This window comes from Sardina pilchardus, chromosome 6, assembly GCF_963854185.1.
Source record: "Sardina pilchardus chromosome 6, fSarPil1.1, whole genome shotgun sequence".
NCBI lineage: Eukaryota > Metazoa > Chordata > Actinopteri > Clupeiformes > Clupeidae > Sardina > Sardina pilchardus.
This window is the reverse complement of record NC_084999.1, coordinates 8821371-8843138: the sequence shown is the minus strand read 5'-3', so window position 1 is coordinate 8843138 and position 21768 is coordinate 8821371. Positions and strand designations below refer to the sequence as shown.

General features: G+C 42.9%; 1 protein-coding gene across 2 annotated transcripts; it reads right to left on the bottom strand.

The window, feature by feature from the left end:
* Window positions 1–635: 635 nt before the first annotated feature.
* bnipl (BCL2 interacting protein like) lies at window positions 636–21707 on the bottom strand. Of its 2 annotated transcripts, XM_062538326.1 has the most exons (11): window positions 21667–21707; window positions 21381–21524; window positions 17727–17807; window positions 16945–17015; window positions 15735–15986; window positions 10836–11018; window positions 10421–10523; window positions 10063–10194; window positions 4374–4460; window positions 3490–3588; window positions 636–3181 (listed from the first exon to the last, which is right to left on the bottom strand). In XM_062538326.1, exons 2-11 carry the CDS (start codon window positions 21422–21424, stop codon window positions 3157–3159), a joined length of 1077 nt encoding a protein of 358 aa, XP_062394310.1. In that variant the 5' UTR covers window positions 21425–21524; window positions 21667–21707; the 3' UTR covers window positions 636–3156. The 2 variants fall into 2 exon arrangements, with proteins under 2 accessions (XP_062394310.1, XP_062394311.1); XM_062538327.1 differs by lacking the exons at window positions 21381–21524; window positions 21667–21707 and adding an exon at window positions 19078–19292.
* Window positions 21708–21768: the final 61 nt, after the last annotated feature.

Here is a 21768-nt window from a genome sequence, read left to right as displayed (position 1 = left end):
CTGCTGAAGCATGTCTAAAGCATGTCAGTAAGTGTTCAAATTGAATGTGTCAGTTTGTTCATGACGTGAGCACTTGTCTGAATATCTCAGGGAAAACCCAGTGTGTGAACAATGAGCCTAGACTTCCCTGAGATGAACGAGATGCATTCATGGAAAGAGTTAGTCACCTAGCCCTACCATCAAAATGGGCCAATTCTCAAACATTCAAATAAAAACAGTCCAAATAGTCTTACTCAGGCGGTCCAGTTTTGACGGTTGTGTGTGGGAAAATGTTTTTTTTTAAATTCTCTGGCCATCCCTCAGCTAATAAAGAGTGGTCTGTGTAGAGGGGCAGGTGTGCAGGCTGAGTTCCAGCTTCTTCACCCACAGGCTGAAATAAGATGTAGCAGTCCAGCGGGCTGAACTAATTTAGGAATCCATATAATGGGACACAAATTCCTCAGGAAAACCATGTTGGAATACATGAGGCAAGGCCTGTTCTTAGCCTTGGGAAAACCTCAGGATTTATTTATATTTTTTTGTTCAACATCACCACAAACTTTCTGTTGGCCCAAACCACCCCATAGTACAGCCTTTTTAGCAGACTACTGTTACATCAGCCATAACAGAACACAGAAGTGAAAAGTAAACTGGGATCAGCAGTCTTATGGCAATATTTTTATTTACAATTTGAGATCTGGCAGATCCAGACAAAGTCCTTATACAAACACCCCAGAAGACCAGAAATTAAGAAGACAAAAGGCAAATCATGGATCTTTAGTCTGCTAGCAGATGATGCCAAGAGTTTTCCCCTCTGAGCCTTGAGAGACAGAAAAAAATGGCTTTCCGCTCTTTAACAATGTAGTGAGTCACTGCCAAACAAACGGCCTCACATGGAGCGAGCATACACATGGGAATCCTTTAGAGACCACAATATGAGGTAACAAGCATTCGGCTAGTACACCTCAATGTTGCCCCAAGTGTCTAACACCGAGTTCAGAAAAATCCAGGAATATTTGCAGGGAGTTTGCCTAATCTTGCATATATTCTTTGATCAAACACAATCATTTTGAGAAGCAAGCAGCCATAAGGGTCCAAGCAAATGTGGTCTGTTTTTATATGAATGAAAATTGACAAAATGTTACACATCCAAAGAATGTTAATGATTATGCAAATGATGACAATTACATCCTGAAATATTGGCTACTTTCTTCACATTTTTTTAGTACTGAATGCAGATGATGTATACTGAATGGACAAGCGGCCTAAGACGGGAATGAGTGTAGGAATTTCACTTCCTAAAATTCTAAATTCTTCCACTTCAGAATTTAGTATGGCAAAGAAATGTTTGGGCTAGTTCACATGCTTGAAACATGAGCCAAAACTGCTAAATTGATCATTACAGCACCACCTATGGATGCAGTACCTTAAGCGTTGGGGACTGAGGGAAATTGGGAACCGAGTTTAATGTCTGGGACATACAGCTTTTGCAGTACAAACTCTAATATATAATACTAAAATAATATTAAGAACAAAAACATTAGGGTTCCCATAGCTTACCAGCTTGCACCCCTAAATGCATTTTTATAAAAGTAAATTTAAAATTATTATTTCATATTTATAGATCTTAGCAGATGCTTTTTTCTAATGACATTGCCAAACATTACATTAAAACAAACAGTTCCAAATAAAGTAACATAGACTGAGTATAATTGAACACAAACACAATGACCATAATATACTGCATACAAACCAGGACTCTCTAAGGAGAATTAATAATAAGTTAGATAGAAGGTAAAAAGTCATATTTATATTTTTATTTTTTATAGTTCACTATTTACACTTCTGTTAAATAAACAATTAAAACATTTCGCAGACTTCTCCTGACTCCCAATATGAGAATCACAGTGAGAGGAAAAATGTTCAAACAGGAAATTATTATTTAACCTTCCCAGCCAGCACAACTTGGTTCCTGTTTATAACTAAAATGCACACCGCGCCGTTACCTCACTTCCCCCTCCCGCCAAAGCCCATTTCCTCAAAGTTCACACTGCTTCAATAGACTTTCAACAGTGCTCCCTACCTCCAGTTCTTACATTACAATTCTCACAACTAATTAGACATTACTGCAGCAGCAGAAAAGACCATATCCACTTGCATTCTCATCTTTGAAATCTATCTGAAACAGTCTGAAAGTCCATTGCTGCATAACCGCTTGTAACAGTCCTGGACGCTGGAAAGTACAGGCTGTCCAAATGTTCCCTTGTATAAATATTTGCTCTGAGGTAAGGCTATTAAATGCCATACATCTGAGGGGAGAAAAAAGGAAGGAAAAACTGTGCACCTAACAACATTAAAATAGAGAATGCAGAGGGAATCGACTTACAAAATGAAAATAAAATAGGTCTTGTAAAAAATCCTCGGTCCATTGTTTAAAACATGACTCACTGGCTGTAAAAACCTTGACCATTAACTTTCTCCCCAAAACGCAATTTTGCATTAAAGTGGCTTAGCTTGTAACACATGAAACCTGTTGTGATAAAGTTGTAATGAAACTATGGGGGTTTTCACTTCAACAGGAACCATATGCTGCCAGATTCATTTGATTGTGGCTAATAAATGTTTCGCTGAACTCACTCAGCGAGATTAGATGTGCCCCCCTTTCAATGAAACCGTGATTACACGCTCATAAATCACGGCTGTTATGCAACAGTGCTCGAGTTGCACACTTATTCTAATCAGTCCTCACTCGCTCAGCTCAGGCAGGTGTTGTGCAATCAGGAAAGGAAGAGAAATAGTGTATTGTAGAGGTTCAAAAGGTAACTTGTTTTTACTTTCTTTTGTTTTCAAAACAAGTGTTGTCAAATAAATTATCTAAGCCCCTTGTTGTATGGGCTTACATTCCCATTCAAATATAAATATGCTCTTGGTTGAGTGCGTTCCTTCAAAGTTAATAGCTTTAAAAAGTGTCTTCACTGCTCCATAAAGGATGTGATGTGCAGGAACATGACAGTGGCCTCTGACGATGGTTGAACGCGTCCATGAGAGGTGAACGCCTCGAGGAGTTGCTGACCACTGGAGGCGCTTCTTCCTCGGAGTCTCGAGTGCGGGCCAAGCCTTCACCTTTACCCTTATCAGACCATTATCGCCGTATTTACAAACCAACCCACGGCCGCCTCAGACGGTCAGTGTGGCGTCATATCTGCAAGAGAACACACGGGAAATTACTCGCTCATATAAACTGTTTGCGCAAACTGTGAACCGTAGCAACTTTATTAAAAACACACTCGAAGGTCCGCTGTTTCACAGAGAGAAACAGCTGGATGGCAGCCTGTGCTAGGAGCTCCAAATGAAACAAGATTAAAGCAGAATCAGCACGAAGGCAGTCCACCTCCCACATGGTGGTGACATGCTGCACTGCTCTACCAGTTACTGCGGATAACAAAATGCCCACAAATGGACTCCATGTGGGGGTGGGCGAAAAGGGGTATATAGGGAGGGGCCACTCACTCTCGGATGCAGTCTGGGATCTGCAGGTGCTCCATGGGGATGAACTCTGACAGCTCTTGAAGACTGTGGATGAATTTCACCTTCCGGCTAAACTTCTCACTGAAGGAAGACACAGTGAGCTTTAACAAACCTGTGGAGTATCCGCCCCACGTCTGGACTATAAACAAATGATCAGTGCATAATTATGTTCCTTTGATAATAGTCAGGGTCTATTTGTTGACCGATTTCTAGACCACCAAACATTACAAGAGCTTTTCCAAAATAACTGGACTTAATTCAAATGGATTGTGTGTAAATCCAGCAGCAAATTGTTACTAACGGCAGAGGTAGGACTATCAAAGTATCACTAAGTCACACTGAGTCACAAGTGTGACAACTGTTGAGTGATTTCAAACAGTGAGTCTTCATAACATTTTGTCCTGAAACACTTTGTCCATTCTATCTTTCCTGCTTACTTCCAGGATACTAACTTCCAGATAGTGGCAACCTTTTGAAAACAGGAAATAAAAGATGTTTCAGGAAAAAATGCTATTGTGCCAGTCGACAGGTCATGAGTTAACATAACAGTCACAATGGAATAGACTATGGAGTAAATTAATACTACATTTCCTGCAACAGTTGTTAGTCTTCTATGCACTTCATCCCACTTACTGTCTTAGTCTTTTAGTCTGTTAGTCTTGTCCAGAGTTGTTTTTGCCAAAAGCTACTGATGTACAATTTGTATAACTGCTAGTTTCCTCTATAAAATACATACATTCTATCTTCATGTAATCTGTATAGAGGGCTGTACAAGCAATCCACTGCCAATATAATCAGCTCTAAATACACAATAGCTCTTTGAAGAATTGATTGTCTGTCATAGTCTGGAACTGAATGAATCTTACCTGATAAAGGGCTTGATGAGTGTGATTAGGGCCTTCACATACCACACTGGGTGTACCACAAACAAACCCTTCAGGTCTTTCCTCAACCTACAAAGAAACAAAGACAAAATGCATGCCTGCCAATTTAACATCACGTACCGTATAGCAGTACATTCAGTTGAAGCAACTGACATGCTCCTTTACAGTCAGTAGGTGGATTTAAATGGACACTTTTATCCTGATTAGAATCGGGATAATGGCTCAATTGGAATAGAAATGGCACATATCTTTTATATAATGATTGGAATAAAACTGTCGATACAATTAGAATTTTAATCAGCCATGTATACGGCCAATTGACGGCTGTAGCTTCTCAAGCAGAAACAAAGCAGGAATGGCTATTCCGATCAAAGATTCTAAAGAGCTTGAGAGCTCCGGATCGGAATAGAACATACCCCATGTATGTTCACACATGACATGAAATCTTCATTTGGAATAATTTAATCGGAATTACACAAACTGTCCATGTAAACCCACCTGGTGAGGCCAGCTCTTATTCTAAAGGTTTACTTGGTCTCAAATAAAAACGTATATGTGCCCGTCAAAGGAACTGAATCCAGATGCTGGATTGGGGGAGCTACTTGTACAAGACAACAACTGGAAAGTCTGCAACAGGTTTCTGAAATACGGTGTCCCAGGTTCATAAATCAAACAGATTGTAAAATGGCAGATAACATTAAATCAAATCAAATTTTGGAGATGAAGTTCAACATTAAAAACTGATTATGTTCTCAGACTAAAAAGACTGATGAAAAGCTTTGTTACGAAACATGTGCTGTCCGTCAGGTATTGATAGATTTACAGATCTTGGGAGGATCACTGTGTTGCATAGTTTCTTTAATCTTATCAGTACATGTTTTCCCTAGAGGAAGGATGATGCAGAAAGCAGTGAAAAATCCCTCTTCTTGGAAATTGTGAGAATTATTATTATTATTATATTATCTTATTAATATCATGAACTTGCGTAGGAACTTTCCACGATTCCCCAACCCATACTACCGGTATCTATCTATCTATCTATCTATCTACTGTATGTAGTATGCCTCCATAGCTCACCTCAAATGGGCCTCCTTATAGCAAAACATATTAGTCACAACTGTATCTTCACACGTTGCAATCCATGTGCTTTTGCGAGCTTTGTTTGTACAAATGAACCGTCACATCTAAACACCCTGCTGGATGCCACCTTTCACACACAGCACTTCATTTCATTACAACAGCCCTCCCCCCAAAGAGCTATGAAAACAACTCATTGCTTCTCCTGAGGAGAAACCCTGCAACAACAGTAGCTGGGGTAACAATAGCGAGGAGGAAAGACTGCAACAATAGGAGAACAAAGCAGCAATAACATAAAGCTTCCGAGCCCACTGAAGTGTTTGTGTGGCCAGCGGCCTTATGGGAAGCATGGGAGGCCTATTAGAGGAAGAGGCCATGGCGAGAGTCACCAGTTTAGCACACATGACGACCGAGACAGCTGTCTAGGAGCCGGCCTCTCTCCCGACCCCACCACCCACTCCACTCTAACCAACCCCTGCAGAGGCTGCTCATTCTCACAGGGGCTACCCGTCATATAAACAAGAACCCCATGACTCAATCAACAACATGGTCATCACTGTTGTGGTTTACTTTACGCCTCCACTGTACGCACTTCCTAGTTTATAAACTTTAATCATGAATCATGATCACACGATCTAACACTTGACGGTCACACACTGTTTACTTTGGCATATACACTAAAAGATGGAGAAAATGTTCTATCAATAAGAGTGGAATCATCTGGTTTATTCCTCCAACATGTTCTAGTAAAACTCATACTTCTCATAGACAAATGTTGCAAGAATGCATATAGAGAATACGTTGTGTTTGTTGAAGGCTTCCCATCTCTTTTCTCCTCCACTCCCCAGTATCACTGTTTGTCTGTGAATCTTTTGACTCAGCTCAACTGAACACATGACTGTGGCATGATGGGACACTGTCTAGTTGCCTGGCAACAGTACCCTGTTGTCCATCCCCAGATGCCTGTCATTCCTATTTCAGCGCGTGAGGTCATGTCTGCCATGGTCTATTCACCCTTGCCCAAATCAACAGTGCCTTGGCTAGCCTAAGGGACTTTCAGCTGCTAGTGTAACAGCAACAACAGTTTGTGACGTATAAATTGTCAAATTACTTCACGGTTTGTCATCAGCTCGACTCGACTGACTGACACTAAAAAGGAAGGCTAATGCTGGAAATCAAGCAGCTTAGGACTCTGAAATCCCCTTGATATGGGATCTAGAGAGCCCACTTTTTTCCAGGTTTGTACTACTCACATTGGGAACTCTTTGTATTACACTTCAGGACAAAACACATACAGGTAAATCGTGTGATGACTATTTCGCAATAGCCTAATAAATCTCCTTTAACATTGTGTTAACCAACAGGGAACTGTGACTTATGTGGCAAGTATAGACTGCACTGTAGATGTGAGAGGCTGAAGGCTGCCTTTATATGGGTTGTGCAAACACATACATTCACAGCGATAAGGAAAAGTTACAGCACTGCCAAAACACACAGAGAAATATGCACTAAGCACTAACCGCTCACCACTGAACACCTGCGAAGTATTCCGCTTCTCAAACCGTAGATACTGAAAGACCTACAACCTTCAGCAATGACAAGAACTGGTGACAAATGGGCGGGAGTCTGCGGTTACGCTAATAACGGCTTTTTTTCCCCATTAGAGAAGCTATGCAGCCAGTGAGGTGGTAGGCAAAGCTTTGTTAATGGGTAGAACTAGAGGGCATCACACGTCACACATATAGCTGACAACTACAAGGTGGGACATTGCAGCACGTCCAAATGGTATCTGTAGCTGTTCCAGCGTTGTGTGTGCACGGTGCACAGTGTGAGCAGGTCTGTGCTCCGAAGAGCAGGGGTCAGTGGGTTATCTGAGGAATGCCCGCAGGGAACTGCTCTCCTGTGATACCAGCCCACACAGGCTATGAATAATTGCAGCATTCCTGTCATATTTCATACAAGGGCCTGGGCGAGAGAGTACTCAGGAGATGGGGGGGGGGGGGGGGGGGGGAGAAAGAGAGAGAGGGAGGGAGAGGGAGCCTCTCTCGTCTTAGGCACTCCTGTCAGCGGCCGTCGGTGAAGCGGAAACAGCACAAGGCCATCGTTTTAACTGAAGCGCCCCCTTCTGACGGAATAGCAACATCTCACTTTGGCACAATTTCTGTGACTTTGGGGACAATCTGAAGTACCAGCATACCAGCACAGAAGCCTCGTCATTAGGAGAGACATTGTGGCCTGACCATGGAGCAAGCGCAGTGCTAATATGTTTTATTTAAGCAATAAGATTAAAATAAAAGATCTTGGAACAGCTAAGGGGACGCACAAGCGGAGTCCCTAAAACCCCCCTTACCTGTTCTAAAATCAGTGTAATCTACGGACTCGAGTGGCTTATTGCTTTTCTAAAACGGCTACTGAAGAGATATCTGGCAAGATTTCAGGAAACATAGGCATCACAAAGACAAATGTAAAAATTTATTCATAATCATTCTTCTGCCAAGAAAGATATTTCCTCTCTCTGAATGGCTGCTGAGCAACATCGGAACGCAGCAACTCTAACTTTGTGGTAAAATTGTGGTAGCGCATTGCTATATAACGAAATGTCAAGCTGTATAATTCAGCCAATCATAATCAAGGACCGGAACCATCCGTTTTGGAAGAGAAGATTACTCAGTTTGTATTGCTACATGGTACTGAGGAGCATACAGTACATACTGCATTCTATATGTATGGTGGGGACTGGAGGACATCCTATGGTTGTCACCTTCCTAACTCTCCTACTCCTCTAGTTCAAGGTGTTTATATATATATATATATATACAGTTAAGCCCAAATTATTAGCCCCCCTTATGAATTCAGACATAATCCTTTGTTTATACATGAAAATGACCATTTCCAAGAATGTGCCTAGTTTATATGATTACAGAAGCGCAAAGACAGTATGCCCACAAAGTTTGATGATCATTGTTTACTCATGCTCTGATTTGTGACAAGAAAAGCAAAAATTGACATGTTCAAAATTATTAGCCCCCAGACCATTAATAGTCAATAGTGTAGCTTTTCTTTGCTTCAACTGACAACAACTTCTTTGAATAGTCTTTTACTATGTTGGCACATATCTCTTAAGCACTCTATAGCTCCAGCTCGTCCAAACTGCATGGTTTTCTTGTATGGACTCTTGCTTTAAGCACGTGCCACAGATTCTCAATGGGGTTGAGGTCTGGTCTCTGTGTAGGCTATTCCAGCACCTTGATTTTGGTATCCTTTAGGGCGTTTTAGACCACTTTTCACTATGCTTTGGGTTATTATCATGCTGAAGGACCTGGTGGTGACCTAAGCCTAGACTAAGAGCAGGCGTCTTGATGTTATCCCTCAAAAGGTCAACATAATCTTTCTTTTTCATGATCCCATGCACCCAAACAAGGCTCCCTCTGCCTGAGACAGCAACACAGCCCCATAACATGATGCCCCTACCACCATGCTTCACTGTGGGAACTGTATTTTTATGGTTGTAGGCCTTCCCTTTTTTCGCCAAACATAGGCAACATCCATGTGCCCAAACAGCTCCAGTTTAATGTCATCAGACCAAAGGACAGTTTTCCAAAACTCATTTTTAGCTTTTAAATGTGCATGGGCAAAGTTCAGTCTGACTTTGGAGCACCCCTTTTGGAGTAATGGGTTTTTTCTCAGCCGATGACCTTGGAGGCATCCACAATAAAAATCCCTCGCTACTGTCTTCCTCAAGACTTTAACCCCAGAGGTCTCAAGGTCAGCAACTATCATTTTGGCGGATGTGCAAGGTTCCTTGCTATCCCTGATGATTTTTCTCTCTAGATTGAGATATTTAGCATTTTCATCCACACTTAGGTTTGTTATGCACAAACTTGGAACTATTTGTACTTTGTAATGATGCCTTGCACGGCTGTTCTACAGACTGTGAAGCATCTAGAGATTACAGTATAGCCTTTCTCCATATTATAGGCCTCAATGATGTTCTTTCTGAGGTCCAGACAGATTTCCTTTATCCTCAGTATGCCTGTAAAGGCAGTCCCCTCTCAGACAGGTGTTCAAGTGCCTGTAGGCCTGTTCCTTGAAGTCTTTAGGTAACAATCAATGCTGGTTGGGTGTTCAGGTGTTGTCTGGACATTAACTAACTGCAAAGGTGTGGCTTGAAAGGTGACAGGTTGGTCGTGTGTGTTTAAAAGCAAAAAAATCACATGGGGGCTATTAATTTTGACCACTCCACTTTTCACACAATTTGAGATTAAGCATTCCTAATAATGTATTAACACTCCAAAATGCACCAGATTCTACATAATAACACTGGCGAATGTTTGATTTTTAAAATTTGATCAGGGATGAAAAACTTAGGGAGAATTTTAGAGTAATGTTCCAAAATTTCAGGGGGGCTAATAATTTTGGGCTTAACTGTATATTTATTTATTTTATTTCATTGTACTTATTTACACCTATACAATGCCTGATTTAAGATAAACTGCCACTGCTGATCTCAATGAGCAACAATATAAGAGTGAGACCTCGTACACTACTACAAGTGTTCCCATCTGAAATCAGTCACACAGCCAATGAAACTCACCTCCTGTCTATGGAGTTGTAACACTGCCGGAGCCATTTGATGGCGGGCATTTTGTTCCTGGGTGCCATTCCACAGAGGTAGACCATGACGTAGTTTTCGGACACCATAAGATCTAGCGTCCCCACTATATACCTAAGAGAGCATATAGCAAGTCAGCCACTGTTAAACAACAGCTTCATGACTTAAACACATGCCAAATTGTGTGTATTATGATTGAATTGGTAATTTAAACACAAGTTTAATTATACATTACTTTAAGAAGAAACTAACTCTTCGACATCAATGCAAATGGCCTGATCAACTTTATGTGCATGTACAGGATGTGTGCATTGACAAAGCTTAAGTCTTTCAGGCTTACTTAAATAGATTGTCCATAACATATTCATAATTCTCCATGGTGTTCTCTGGCAGGTAACAGGATGAAAACAAGACGATGGCAGTCATTCCTTCTCCATAGTAACCTTAAAAAACAAGAACAAACAAGTGGATATCAACAAAAGCACAAATTGACGGTAACTGATGGCCGTTGAGCATGAGGGAAGAGTGTCTTCCATCTGGAAACTGTGATCAAAAACAGTCCGTAGTTTGTTCTGTGATTCTAGAACTGATAAATTGTTCACTAAAGTAGGCTTAACTAGGCACAGTGAAAACCCAGGAGACTAATAAAACTCAGAAGAGCTATTTAACCGCTCCAGAAACCACCCACGTGCTGCACGGTCCACCGCATGCTCTTCGCTAGTGTATCGGTCCGGGTCACTGACTCACTGACTCACCTCCGTGGGAGAGCACCTGCAGGTAAGGCTCCAGGACGCTCATGTTGACGTGGTAGTCCTGGCCCGAGATGCAGAAGCGACGCCAGCGCCGGCCTCGGCTGTCCACCTGGTCCAGCTCCAGGTTGGCCATGGCCGGAGAGCAAGCCCTGGCCTCATCCTCCAGCCCCATCCTGGGCAAGTCATCTGCCACACAGCAAACGAGTCAGGAGAGCAGGCACAGGGATGGGTGTCTTCAAACAGGATTCACTTAAAAACGTACACTATGGGGGGGTGCTGTCCACAGCGCCTGTGCCATGAATGGGTCCAAGTGCCCACGGGGACCCAGGTTCGACTCCAACCTCCGGTCATTTCCCGATCCCACCCCATCTCTCTCTCCCACTAACTTCCTGTCTCTTTACTTTCCTATATGAATAAAAATATATATTTTAAAAAAGCAGTTGTAAAAAACGAACCTCTGAAATGCTGAAAATGCTTTTGTTGTGGAGGTGAAGGATTAACAACAGGCAAACACTAGTAGTGTGTAGCATGTGGTTGCTGTTTGACATCTCAGAGTGGGTTTTGGTGGGTAACTGAGGCAGATACAGTAAGCGTTACTTGAGAATGGCCATTTCACTCACGCTTTGCCTGATTCACGTTCAACGTGAAATGTATTACAGCTGCATTACAACTTACCGCCACTAGGTGGCAGTACAGTCCGCTGTAGCATTGCTGCGGTGTGATTGATACTGTAGCCCAGTTCTACTCATTCAATAAGCGGCCAGGAAGCAACCTTTAGTGGCCCAGCCCATATATTAGCCTATATTTCGGAAATGCCAAAAGAAATCCCTAGGAGCCTAGTCACTTACAGACTGCAACACTGCAACTCTTTTATTGTTGTGTTTTTTCGGGTGTTTGTCAATTCAGTCTGGCACTCAGAAAATGTTCGCAAGGCTCTGCACTTCGAAAAAGACGAGCATGAACTAACAAACTATTTGTCATAGTTCAAAATTGCCATTAACACAAGCAGCAGATTGAAATAACACTTTATGTTTCATTCGAGAGTTTGACAACAGTGAGGATGGTAAGCACTATGCAAACAAGTTTTATTGAGTTAGACTGCGTCTCTATAATAGTTCCGTAATCTGACGTAGGCTATTTCCTCATGAATGTAATTCTGTCATTTCTCTTTGGATAGCTATCTATCTATCCAATGGCGTCAGTGTAGTTTTCAGGGGACAAAACGCTATTTTACAGCTTGGTTTGATAAGTGCTGGGGACATACATTTATTATGATCTTAACGATGTTGAGGACTGTTGCGTTTCTGACTCTGCTGCGCTGTTGTCGCCAGCACCAGTTTTAAATGCACAGGCCTACTAGGCTATATTTAGATTTATCAGCTTCGTACTTAAATGGCTCATTCCGAGGAGAATGAAGGCTAGTTCGATGGTTTCTATCATGTCCTCAGAACTCGGCTCGCCCAAAAAAAACGGTCTAGGCCCTCTATGAAATACAGTAGCCAAAGGATAAATCTTTTAATCGTAGTTCCGTGGGCTATTCGAAATTGCGCTTATCAGCGGAGGACGGGAACAGTGAATCTAAATATTGGTCGTTTAGGCTATCGAAGAACAGTAGCCTACCATGCCTTACCATTATCTTTGATATTTCAGTGCATGGTTTTGAATATTTTACCAGTTGCCAAAAATAAAAGGGATTCAGTCAGTCGAGTTTCTTTGATATTCGCGGTATAGGCTACACTTAACGCACGATCAAAACTTCTGACCAGGGTCGGACTGGGAACAAAATTGGGCCCTGGCATTTTTCTCCTAGACCGGCCCACCACTGGACTCCCCCCCCCGCGCGCGCACGCGCGCGAACGGCAAATAAGGATGTAGGAGGTGGGCGTGGGGGGGGAAGTTTGTGAACCGCTGCTATAGTGTATACTGTAGTGTAATTGTTCAGGTATTATAGTGTTGGCCACTGTGCACTTCACAAAATGTAAATTAGTAGGGGGGTCCGGGGGCATGCCCCCCCGGGAGAACATTTTGAAAAATAACCCCTTAAATGACGACATCTGATGACTTTTATGAGAATTATTGATACATTGAGATAGGCCTACATGTTTCAAACATTATAGCATATTACAATATAGTCTATAAGGCCTAAAGAAAACTCATTTATAATGGAGCAAAGTAGCTAGGCCTACTCTAAACCAGATATGGCTGAAATATATAGGCTATCATGATCATTTTGCCAACAATGATGTAGAACCATGGATTTTCTCAGTTCATGACATGTTTTGTTTGAACTTAAACCAACATAAAGTTCTAATTTGGACTACATTATTTAGTATAGGCCTACTTGATGATAATATATAGCCTGCCCCCTTACAGTCCTCTAGTCTTGTACAATAGCCTATAGTGAACCATATTGATGCTGATTGAAGAGGTTGCTTGAAGGTTGTTCATATTTATTTGAACAACCTTCCATAGAAAATCAAATTGCACCACTCCCTCTCCTTCCAAAGTAACATGTCCCACACCTCTCCTCCAACAATAAATCGTAGGCCTGTTATACTGTAGGCTACTATGCCAGGATTATGTAGGCTAGGCATCATATTTTACAATTGCGCACACACTGGAGAGCTATAGGATTAAAATGCAGACTGTGCCTTTAAATAGGCTACTTTTCCACTAAAAACTTTATCTCAATATTATGTACAAGACTGATGTTTGCCAAGCATGCCAAAGTGTTAATCTCTTAGTAGCCTATCATCATACGTTTTCGCATAGTAGCCTATACTACTATCCCGAAATATGTTTTGAATGACATGGGGCGCACGGAGGTGAACGGCTGGACAAACGCGAAATGACAAGGTGCTAAACAATTTAGTACCTGTAGACAGGCTTTGTGGTTAAAATGATGAAAACCAGTAGGCCTAGGCTAGTCTGCCACAGTTTCAAGCACAGTAGCCTACACTATAGTTTACACGCACAGAAAATAAAAGTCAATATAGGCTATCAGCATCACGAGATTGCAGTCATTATCGGAAAATCCTGACAAGTCAAACTGGACGCGAACGCGAGCAAAGCCAACAAAAAAACAACAACTTCCTAAATGATGTATTTTTAAATAAATAATTTGACCTTTACCGTTTCATGGCTTCTGCTAAGAAACAAATAGCCTAGTGCATCACACACATCGAACACTTGCATCAAACATTCTTCAGAACGCAGATCAACCCGTCTGCTTTCACTTTCAATGAAATCCACTCGATAACGGACAAAGTTTGCAATGAGTGATAGCCTATGAGTGAAAGAAGCACCAACCCCGCCGTAATTGTCAGCGGACTACATAGCAATGATGTTAGGCTACAGCAATTTATACATGACGGGCCGCAAATAAATAACTTAAACATTTTGCCATAAAAAAAAAAAAAAAGAATCTCGGAGTCCACCGGCCCACATGTGCACCGGCCCACCGGGCATTTGCCCGACTGCACAGATTGCCAGTCCGAGCCTGGACTAGGCTATTAAAAGCAGAAAAGATGTTCGGGATTGAATTCAATTTGGGACTGTTTAGCTAGTGGTAAATGCCGACATTCCTAACCCTGCTCACAAGTGCCACCTGGTGGTTGTTTGGGACATTGCAGTTTCACTTGGGAAAAATAAATAAAATACACGTGATTCACACGTGATTCTCATGAGAATCTCACGTGAAAGCGGCCAATAGCCGTGTTCAAGTTCAACTCCAAATGACCTTTTGCAGCAACGAGAGCTGCCGGTGGCAGCAGGGGAGGGGATACAAACGCTGCTATGAAGTTGTACACTCTCTACTTCCCGTAGTGTAGACTTGGCCAGACTTGACCACGTGACGAATCACGAGGCACGGACCCGCACGGACCCTTGTGGATATGAGGCGGCATCTAAACACCTGCACATACGTCAGGGATGTAAAAGCCAATTAGGGCAAAGACCTGACGTCATGAAGGCAGGGTCTAGGCTCCGCTGCTCTCCGCAGTACCTCCAGAGCGGCTGCTCTGCTGCTCCGCAGCAGCCTGGTCACGCCTTGCTCCCGCGATAAGTTAAGGCCATGTGATACCGACTGCCGAGTCGAAAACACACCCATCTAGACCATCGTGGACAGATTTTTAACCACGTGCATCTTGTGCTGCGCAGTTTTTGTGCTGCGCAGCCAACTTGAACGCGCCTAATGTCAACCAACGCCCACTGTAGGTACTGGGTCATGGTGATACTGCCATATATTCAATACAGCTATAATATTTTTCTACCACCAAACGGGGATTGAACTAACCTTCACCATTAGTTTGGTAATCTGATTAGTCATCACAATCTAAAAAGGAGGATTTTTGCTCTTCTAATGTGTGGATAATCCCTCATCAAATGCTCAATTCTGTAGGTAATCAGGCACCAAATTAACTAATCACATGTTCCAAACAATTAGGTTAGATCATTAATGGGGCATCATCATATCCTTTAGTGACAACCTTGAATTCAGAACCTCTGAGGAAAACTTAACAAATTAAGATTCTCCCCCAGCTCAACAGATTCTCCAACTTGTTCCTGTGCATGAGGTATTTTTACAGCACCATAATCAGCACAACAATTATATATGAAAAAAAAACATCATCACACACAAACACACACACACACACACACACACACACACACACACACACACACACACACACACACACACACACACACACACACACACACACACACACACACACACACACACACACACACACACACACACACACACACACACACACACACACACACACACACACACACACACACACACACACACACACACCTCCCTTTTTCTCACATTCAGTCAGTGCAATCACAAACACTCAAACAGTGAAGTGGCCCAAGGCTTTCTGATTGGCTGATTACCTTCCCACTCCAGGTCATGCATGCTGCCAGGGAAGTTGCAGGACTCGCTGTCCGACGGCGTCTCCATGGCGTCCAGGTTGATGTCCAGGTCTGGGTCGTCCGTGGAGGGCGACAGGGCAGCCGTGGAGAACTCGTCGGACTTGACGCTGCGGTCCAGGGAGTCAGGCTTGTCCAGCGTGAGGCTGAGCGTCGGTGCCACCAGTCGCTTCTTCCTGACAGAGTTCCCCGACAGCGCCAGGCTGTTGGGGGGAGCTGGCCCGCAGCCAATCACACAAGCTCAGTCACATGCACTGTTTGCGTGTGCGTGTGCATCATACAAGTCATATGCTCCGTCCGCAGTCAAGGCCGGATCATTTGTGGGTGTGTATACGGTTTTCATGTATTTATTTTTGGTAACATGCTGTCTCACTGACGAGTTTAAGCACCTTAGGGGACGTATAATGCTATGGTTCGCTGCATGGAGTACAATATGTAAAAATGTCAAATATGTCGGTCGCCATAAGAACGCATGGTATGTGAAACGGCTCACAATGGTTAGCGAAAGGTCAGGAGATGGTATCTCAACTCCTTCTTTCATAGCTAAACAAAACAATATGAAAACCTCTTGAAATATTAGTTCCAATTGATGTCTAGAAATGTGGCTATCAATGTGACAAAACTTCAAATCAAGACCAGAGGTCTCTTCTACATACTGTAAAACTCCAAATATTTCATTGTAATGAAATAATGCTGAGCAGGACCAAGGCCTCTGCTATGGAAACATATACATTCATGAAGGGTGGATCCCTCAAAACAATGATGAAACACTGGGAGCATGAACATGGGGGCTCATGAACATGCCCCCATCATGAACATGCCCCCAGAGTGTAGTGCTGTACAGCTGCCTGTTAGCTCTACCTGTTGCAGAAACTCAAGCTAGGTAGACCCGATTGTTTTTTTTTTTTTGGTTTTACTCAGTGACCTCAAGAAACAGAGATCTATTTGAAAACTTGTCGGAATTGTCCTTTAACTACCTCCCCAACTAATTCATGAATTACTTAAAATCGTTGAATTACTGGGATCACCTTAAAAACACGGCTGTCTGAGGATGTTAACACACTGGCTGAGAGCATGGAACTCTCACTGAGTCACCCTTCAAGTGCTGACATGCGGAGCACAGAACAGTTCCCAGCAGGGCTGAGCGGCCTCTCCCACAAAGTCCTGTGCTTACCGGGTCTGTTTCCATTGGCAATGGCACTCTCCAGCTCATCCTCCTGGTTGGGTGTATCTTCAGGGAGCGGCCTGTGTCATATTGACAAAAGAACCAGACGTTGTTGTCACACATTCATTATCAATACGAGGCCAGTATTAGATTTACATTTGCGTACATGTATTCAATCGTTCTAAAGCAACTTACACATATCAATTATATCATAAAGGCCACTGTCCCCAGAACAACTTGGGGTTAAGTACCTTGCTCAAGGGCACAATGAGCCAGGAATTGAACCCACAATTTTTCAGGCTGCTACATGCTAGCTAGCCCAGCTCTTAACCACTACACTACCACCACTCCCCCCAGTAGGGCAATCACAGCTCAGCCGTGGTTGTACAGGAGGTACATGTAAGTTAATGTGGCCATACTAGTCAGCCACCAAATTAGGTAATCACATATAATAGCACTGATAAAAATGATTAATGAGGCATGGTCAGATAATTTAGTGACTACCTTAAATGCAGAAAAATTAAACACAAATTTCGAGTCACCCCTCTGCCAAATCTATAGCCACCCCAGTTGGCTATTATGCATGTCAAGGTCTTCCACGTCACAAACTATAATCAGCACAGCTATTAAGAGTCCTGTAAACAGAAGCAGTTGGTTGATTACACTCCCCTTCACTCTCTTTCTCCCGCTCTTTGTCTTTGTCACTCTCTCTCACACACACACACACACACACACACACACACACACACACACACACACTTTCAGGCGTCACTGCAGTGGGCTCCTCTGACCTGGGGAACTCCTCATCCTGCCACTCCTCCCTCAGCTCCATATCAGGGATGAGAGGCTGTGGCGTGGTGTGCTCCGGACTCCTGGGAGAAACAAAAGGGGGAAAAAAAACAAGGTCAATTCTGGGATCATGTTCTTGTTCGCCATTTGCAGGACCTTCCCACAAGGCATTAAAAAAAAGAAGCAACCACAGGTTAACATGACACGCGGCACTATTTCTGGTGAGGTCCCCAGGAAGTGGCAGTTTTTTCGTGTGACCTTTCTGGGTAATCAGTGTGAACAGGGTTCGCTCTGTGTACCGAGTATATCTCCATGACATCCACAAGGCCTTCAGCGAGTACTCTCTCATTCAAACAAGAATAAGCAACGCATGAAAGGCAACTTTAACACAACGCAAACACACAGAGAAAAAGAGCAGGTAGCCCTAAGCCAAAGCACGACATCCACACTTGAGATGGAAATGGAAAAGTAGCCTATAGGTGAAAGGTGAGCACCTCGTCCTCTGGTTCTGCTCCGGTACACCCCAGCAGGTGCAGCAGTGCACTTGAGGCCTACTTAAGATACTCTGAGAATAAAGCAGGCAGCAAGAAACACACGTACAGCTTGGGACCACGTCTGTCTGTCCTCTGTCTGTCATTAGCAACAACTGACCCTAGTCGTCAGACGTCGTCTTTGACAAGGTCTGAGGCCTATTGCAGCAGCCAATCAGATTACTCTGAGCAAGCATTTGGCACTTGTTGGTACTAGCATAAATCAACTCAGTTTTCCCTCTAGTCCATCAGACAATATTGTGAACAAGGCTGCCACTGAATGGGAAGCAAAGCACCAAGATGTCTTACTTCTCCTTCTGAGACAGGTATACAAAACCACTGGAAAGTCACAAAAAAATCCCTGTCCTTGCACACTACACTATTTCAACAGAATCATGCAACATTCAAGTACAATGTCAAAATCTATGACCTCAAGTTCAAGTGCTTTTATTTGGAACATCTCTATCATATAGTGAAGGTGATGGTTTGCACACTGCGTGCAGACCATCACCTTCACTATTTGACACGTTTTTTTTATCTGGCACCTGTTTACGCAATTTTTGGATGTGCGCACCCGTTTCTCCAAAAACATCTCTGTCATACAATAACTCACCTGTGGCCTGTGCTATTCATCACTTGACGTTAGTTTAACCACGTTGAACTGGCTAAGCTTGAGAATCTAGATCCTGCATATAATGGTATAGCCTACGCATGGAAAATGTTGACAAGCAGCCATGTAACGTAAGCGCAAAGCATTGTTAGCGTATCCATGAACATGTGAAGGCTAAATATTGAAATAACAAAACAAACAATCGCAACTCACCGATTCGTCCTGTGAGGAGGTCAGGCCAATAACTCAGACGTTAAATTACTACTCCTTAAACATTTGGTTGCAATCTCGTTATGTGGTTGATGTCATTATCTAATACACACACCCAACAGAATGGGCTACAACACCGAACTCTTGGAGCTGTCTTTGTGTATTACATTTACCTATGGCGAGGAACCCACACTGCAAACAGAGGATTTTCTCGGCCAATCAGCGCGCTATACAGCTGATGACAGCGTTGCTACACCTGAGAGGTAAGGTGACTTTCTACACCTCCCAGATAAAGGGCGGGTCAGCCACAGACATTCGCCTCAGGTCGATGAAAGCTTGACCGTTCTCACAGTCTTTCATTTGAAAACAATTTAGCACTGATTAAAAATAATGGCAATTGTGTTTTGGGTTTGTATTACTGCTATATAGGCTACAATAAAATGCACTATCCTCATTTTGTAAAAACTTGCTCCTCACTCTTAACTAGGCTGATTTTGTTATTCTTAATTTTATAAAACACAGTAGGATAGCATATCATACCATAGATTATACAGTCTATGTATCATACAGTTAACCTCTCTGCATACAGTTAACCTCTCTGAATATCACACGTCATGACACGTGAAAGACCAGAAAATCTAGTTTGGGTCCCTCCTGTGCTAAGGCATTAGCATGTTAGCTTCTTCCCTACTCTCAATAGGCCTACTTCAATCAGGAAGCATCAAAGGAGGCCTTATGACATTTCTGAACACAAACAAGTCCTTTTTAAAAAATAGTAATTGATTTTATTTACTGGTTTTGACTGGTCTAGCAAGCTGACCGGCTATGCACATTAAAGCACATTTAAAGGTGCAACAGAAGTGTGAGCATCTGATTTTGTTCTTTTGTACATCTCCCTTTGAGGGGTCATCCCTTCCCCGGGTCCTATGTTCCCCGGTTTTCCCAAAAAAGGTCCTATGTTCCCCGATTGCAATACATACCGGCTTGGGGAACATAGGTACACTCCCATCTTTGACAGACATGCATTCCTCTTAATGCTCAAGTGAACCTGGCACATGATGTTCTCTTTGTTACACCCACAGACAGACCAAGACAGCCATCAGTCACTTACTATAAGAGCAAACATATTGAAGCCATGCCAGACAGGCTGATGATTAGATTTGCTTTCCAGTCTGTGCCACACCACTAAGCTCACTCAGACACTGCCCACAAGCGTCTTACAGATGATTCTGAAACTAGGCCTGCATGTTGAGACATCTCTTTATGGCCCAACTTGTATGATACACAGAGAAAATGGGTTTGTCTGAGATCATGTTGATGACGCGTTGACACATTAGGTCAGGGTGTGCTTTCAAAGACAAACATTCACTTCATCTGTTTGGGAATTGATCATAGATGATAAACTAGGCAGCTCAGCAATGAGCAAACGACATGTTAGAGCATGGCTCTTCACTGCTAGACCTTCAAAGAGCATAAAATAAACATGCAATATGCTTTTCCTAAAAACAAAACAATGATCACAGTGATGATTATTTGCTTCCGGGACAGAACTGCCGTTGCCAGGTTAGTAGGGAAACACAACAGAGGAGCACATATGTGTGGCAATCCATAGCCCTCCTGACAGCACTTAAATCAAGTGCGGCCAGAAACCCATTCCTAGCCTCCAGCGATGAGGCAGGACAATTTACCCTCCATTCACACACAGCTTCCCGATAATTTGACGTTTAGCCTGACCACTCAGGCCCTTTTAATAGAGGCAATGAGTTTCCAAAAATAGTCTCCCTACATCATGTCAACTGAAAATGTGCCTTGACACATTAGCTTAGCTCCTTTCCAAAACTGTCAGAGCTTTTGAGCAGTTGGGTGGCAGGCAGCGTGCTACGGTCAGATCCCCTATGAGAGGAGACCGTTGTAATTTCACACATATTATGTAAAACTCTCCACATCTTCAAGGCCTGACCATCCGGCCGAGTTGAAACTTCCCTTTTGGATGAAACTGTGCCTCCTGTGCAGAACCCAGTTACATAACACAAGGTTGCGATTTCACACTTCTTCCTTCATTGCGGGCAACCAGCCCAGCTCAGCTTCAGGAACTGCAAGCCACCACATTGATACTTTGGAGTTGTACGATTCTTGTCTAATTTTGAACATTTAAAACGTTGTCTCTACAAGTCAGGTCTCATCTCTGCACACCCATGATGTGTGGCAGATGTCTTGTTCACTTTAAGACAGAAGTAAATGAGGAGGCTGTAAAAGTTTCTGTTTTGGGAGTAAATGAATTTCCATTGAACAAGTTCAAGACTTACCCGTTCAACATATATTGGTCCTGCTGATTGGAATGGGATCCCATGTCGAAGGTCTGCCGTTCTACAGCATTTGGTAGATGCAGACGCAGTCAGCGATTGTCGTCACATCAAATGTGGACAGGGCTGATCCCCGATCTCTTGTCCCTATTCAGAGGAAGTCAGTTACAGTGGGTGTGTGATTCTATATCTGTCAAAAGAACTTACACGCACTCGGTCACTACTGGTTTGGCCACATTTTTTTGTGAATCCTCTAGGGACTTTTTTTCCCCATTGCCTCTTCACTCACCTGGGCAACCCTGTTCTCCTGCTGCCATCCTAGAACAAGGTAGAGAGAGAGAGAGAGAGAGAGAGAGAGCAAAAGAGAGAGAAAGCACGAGAGAGACTGAAA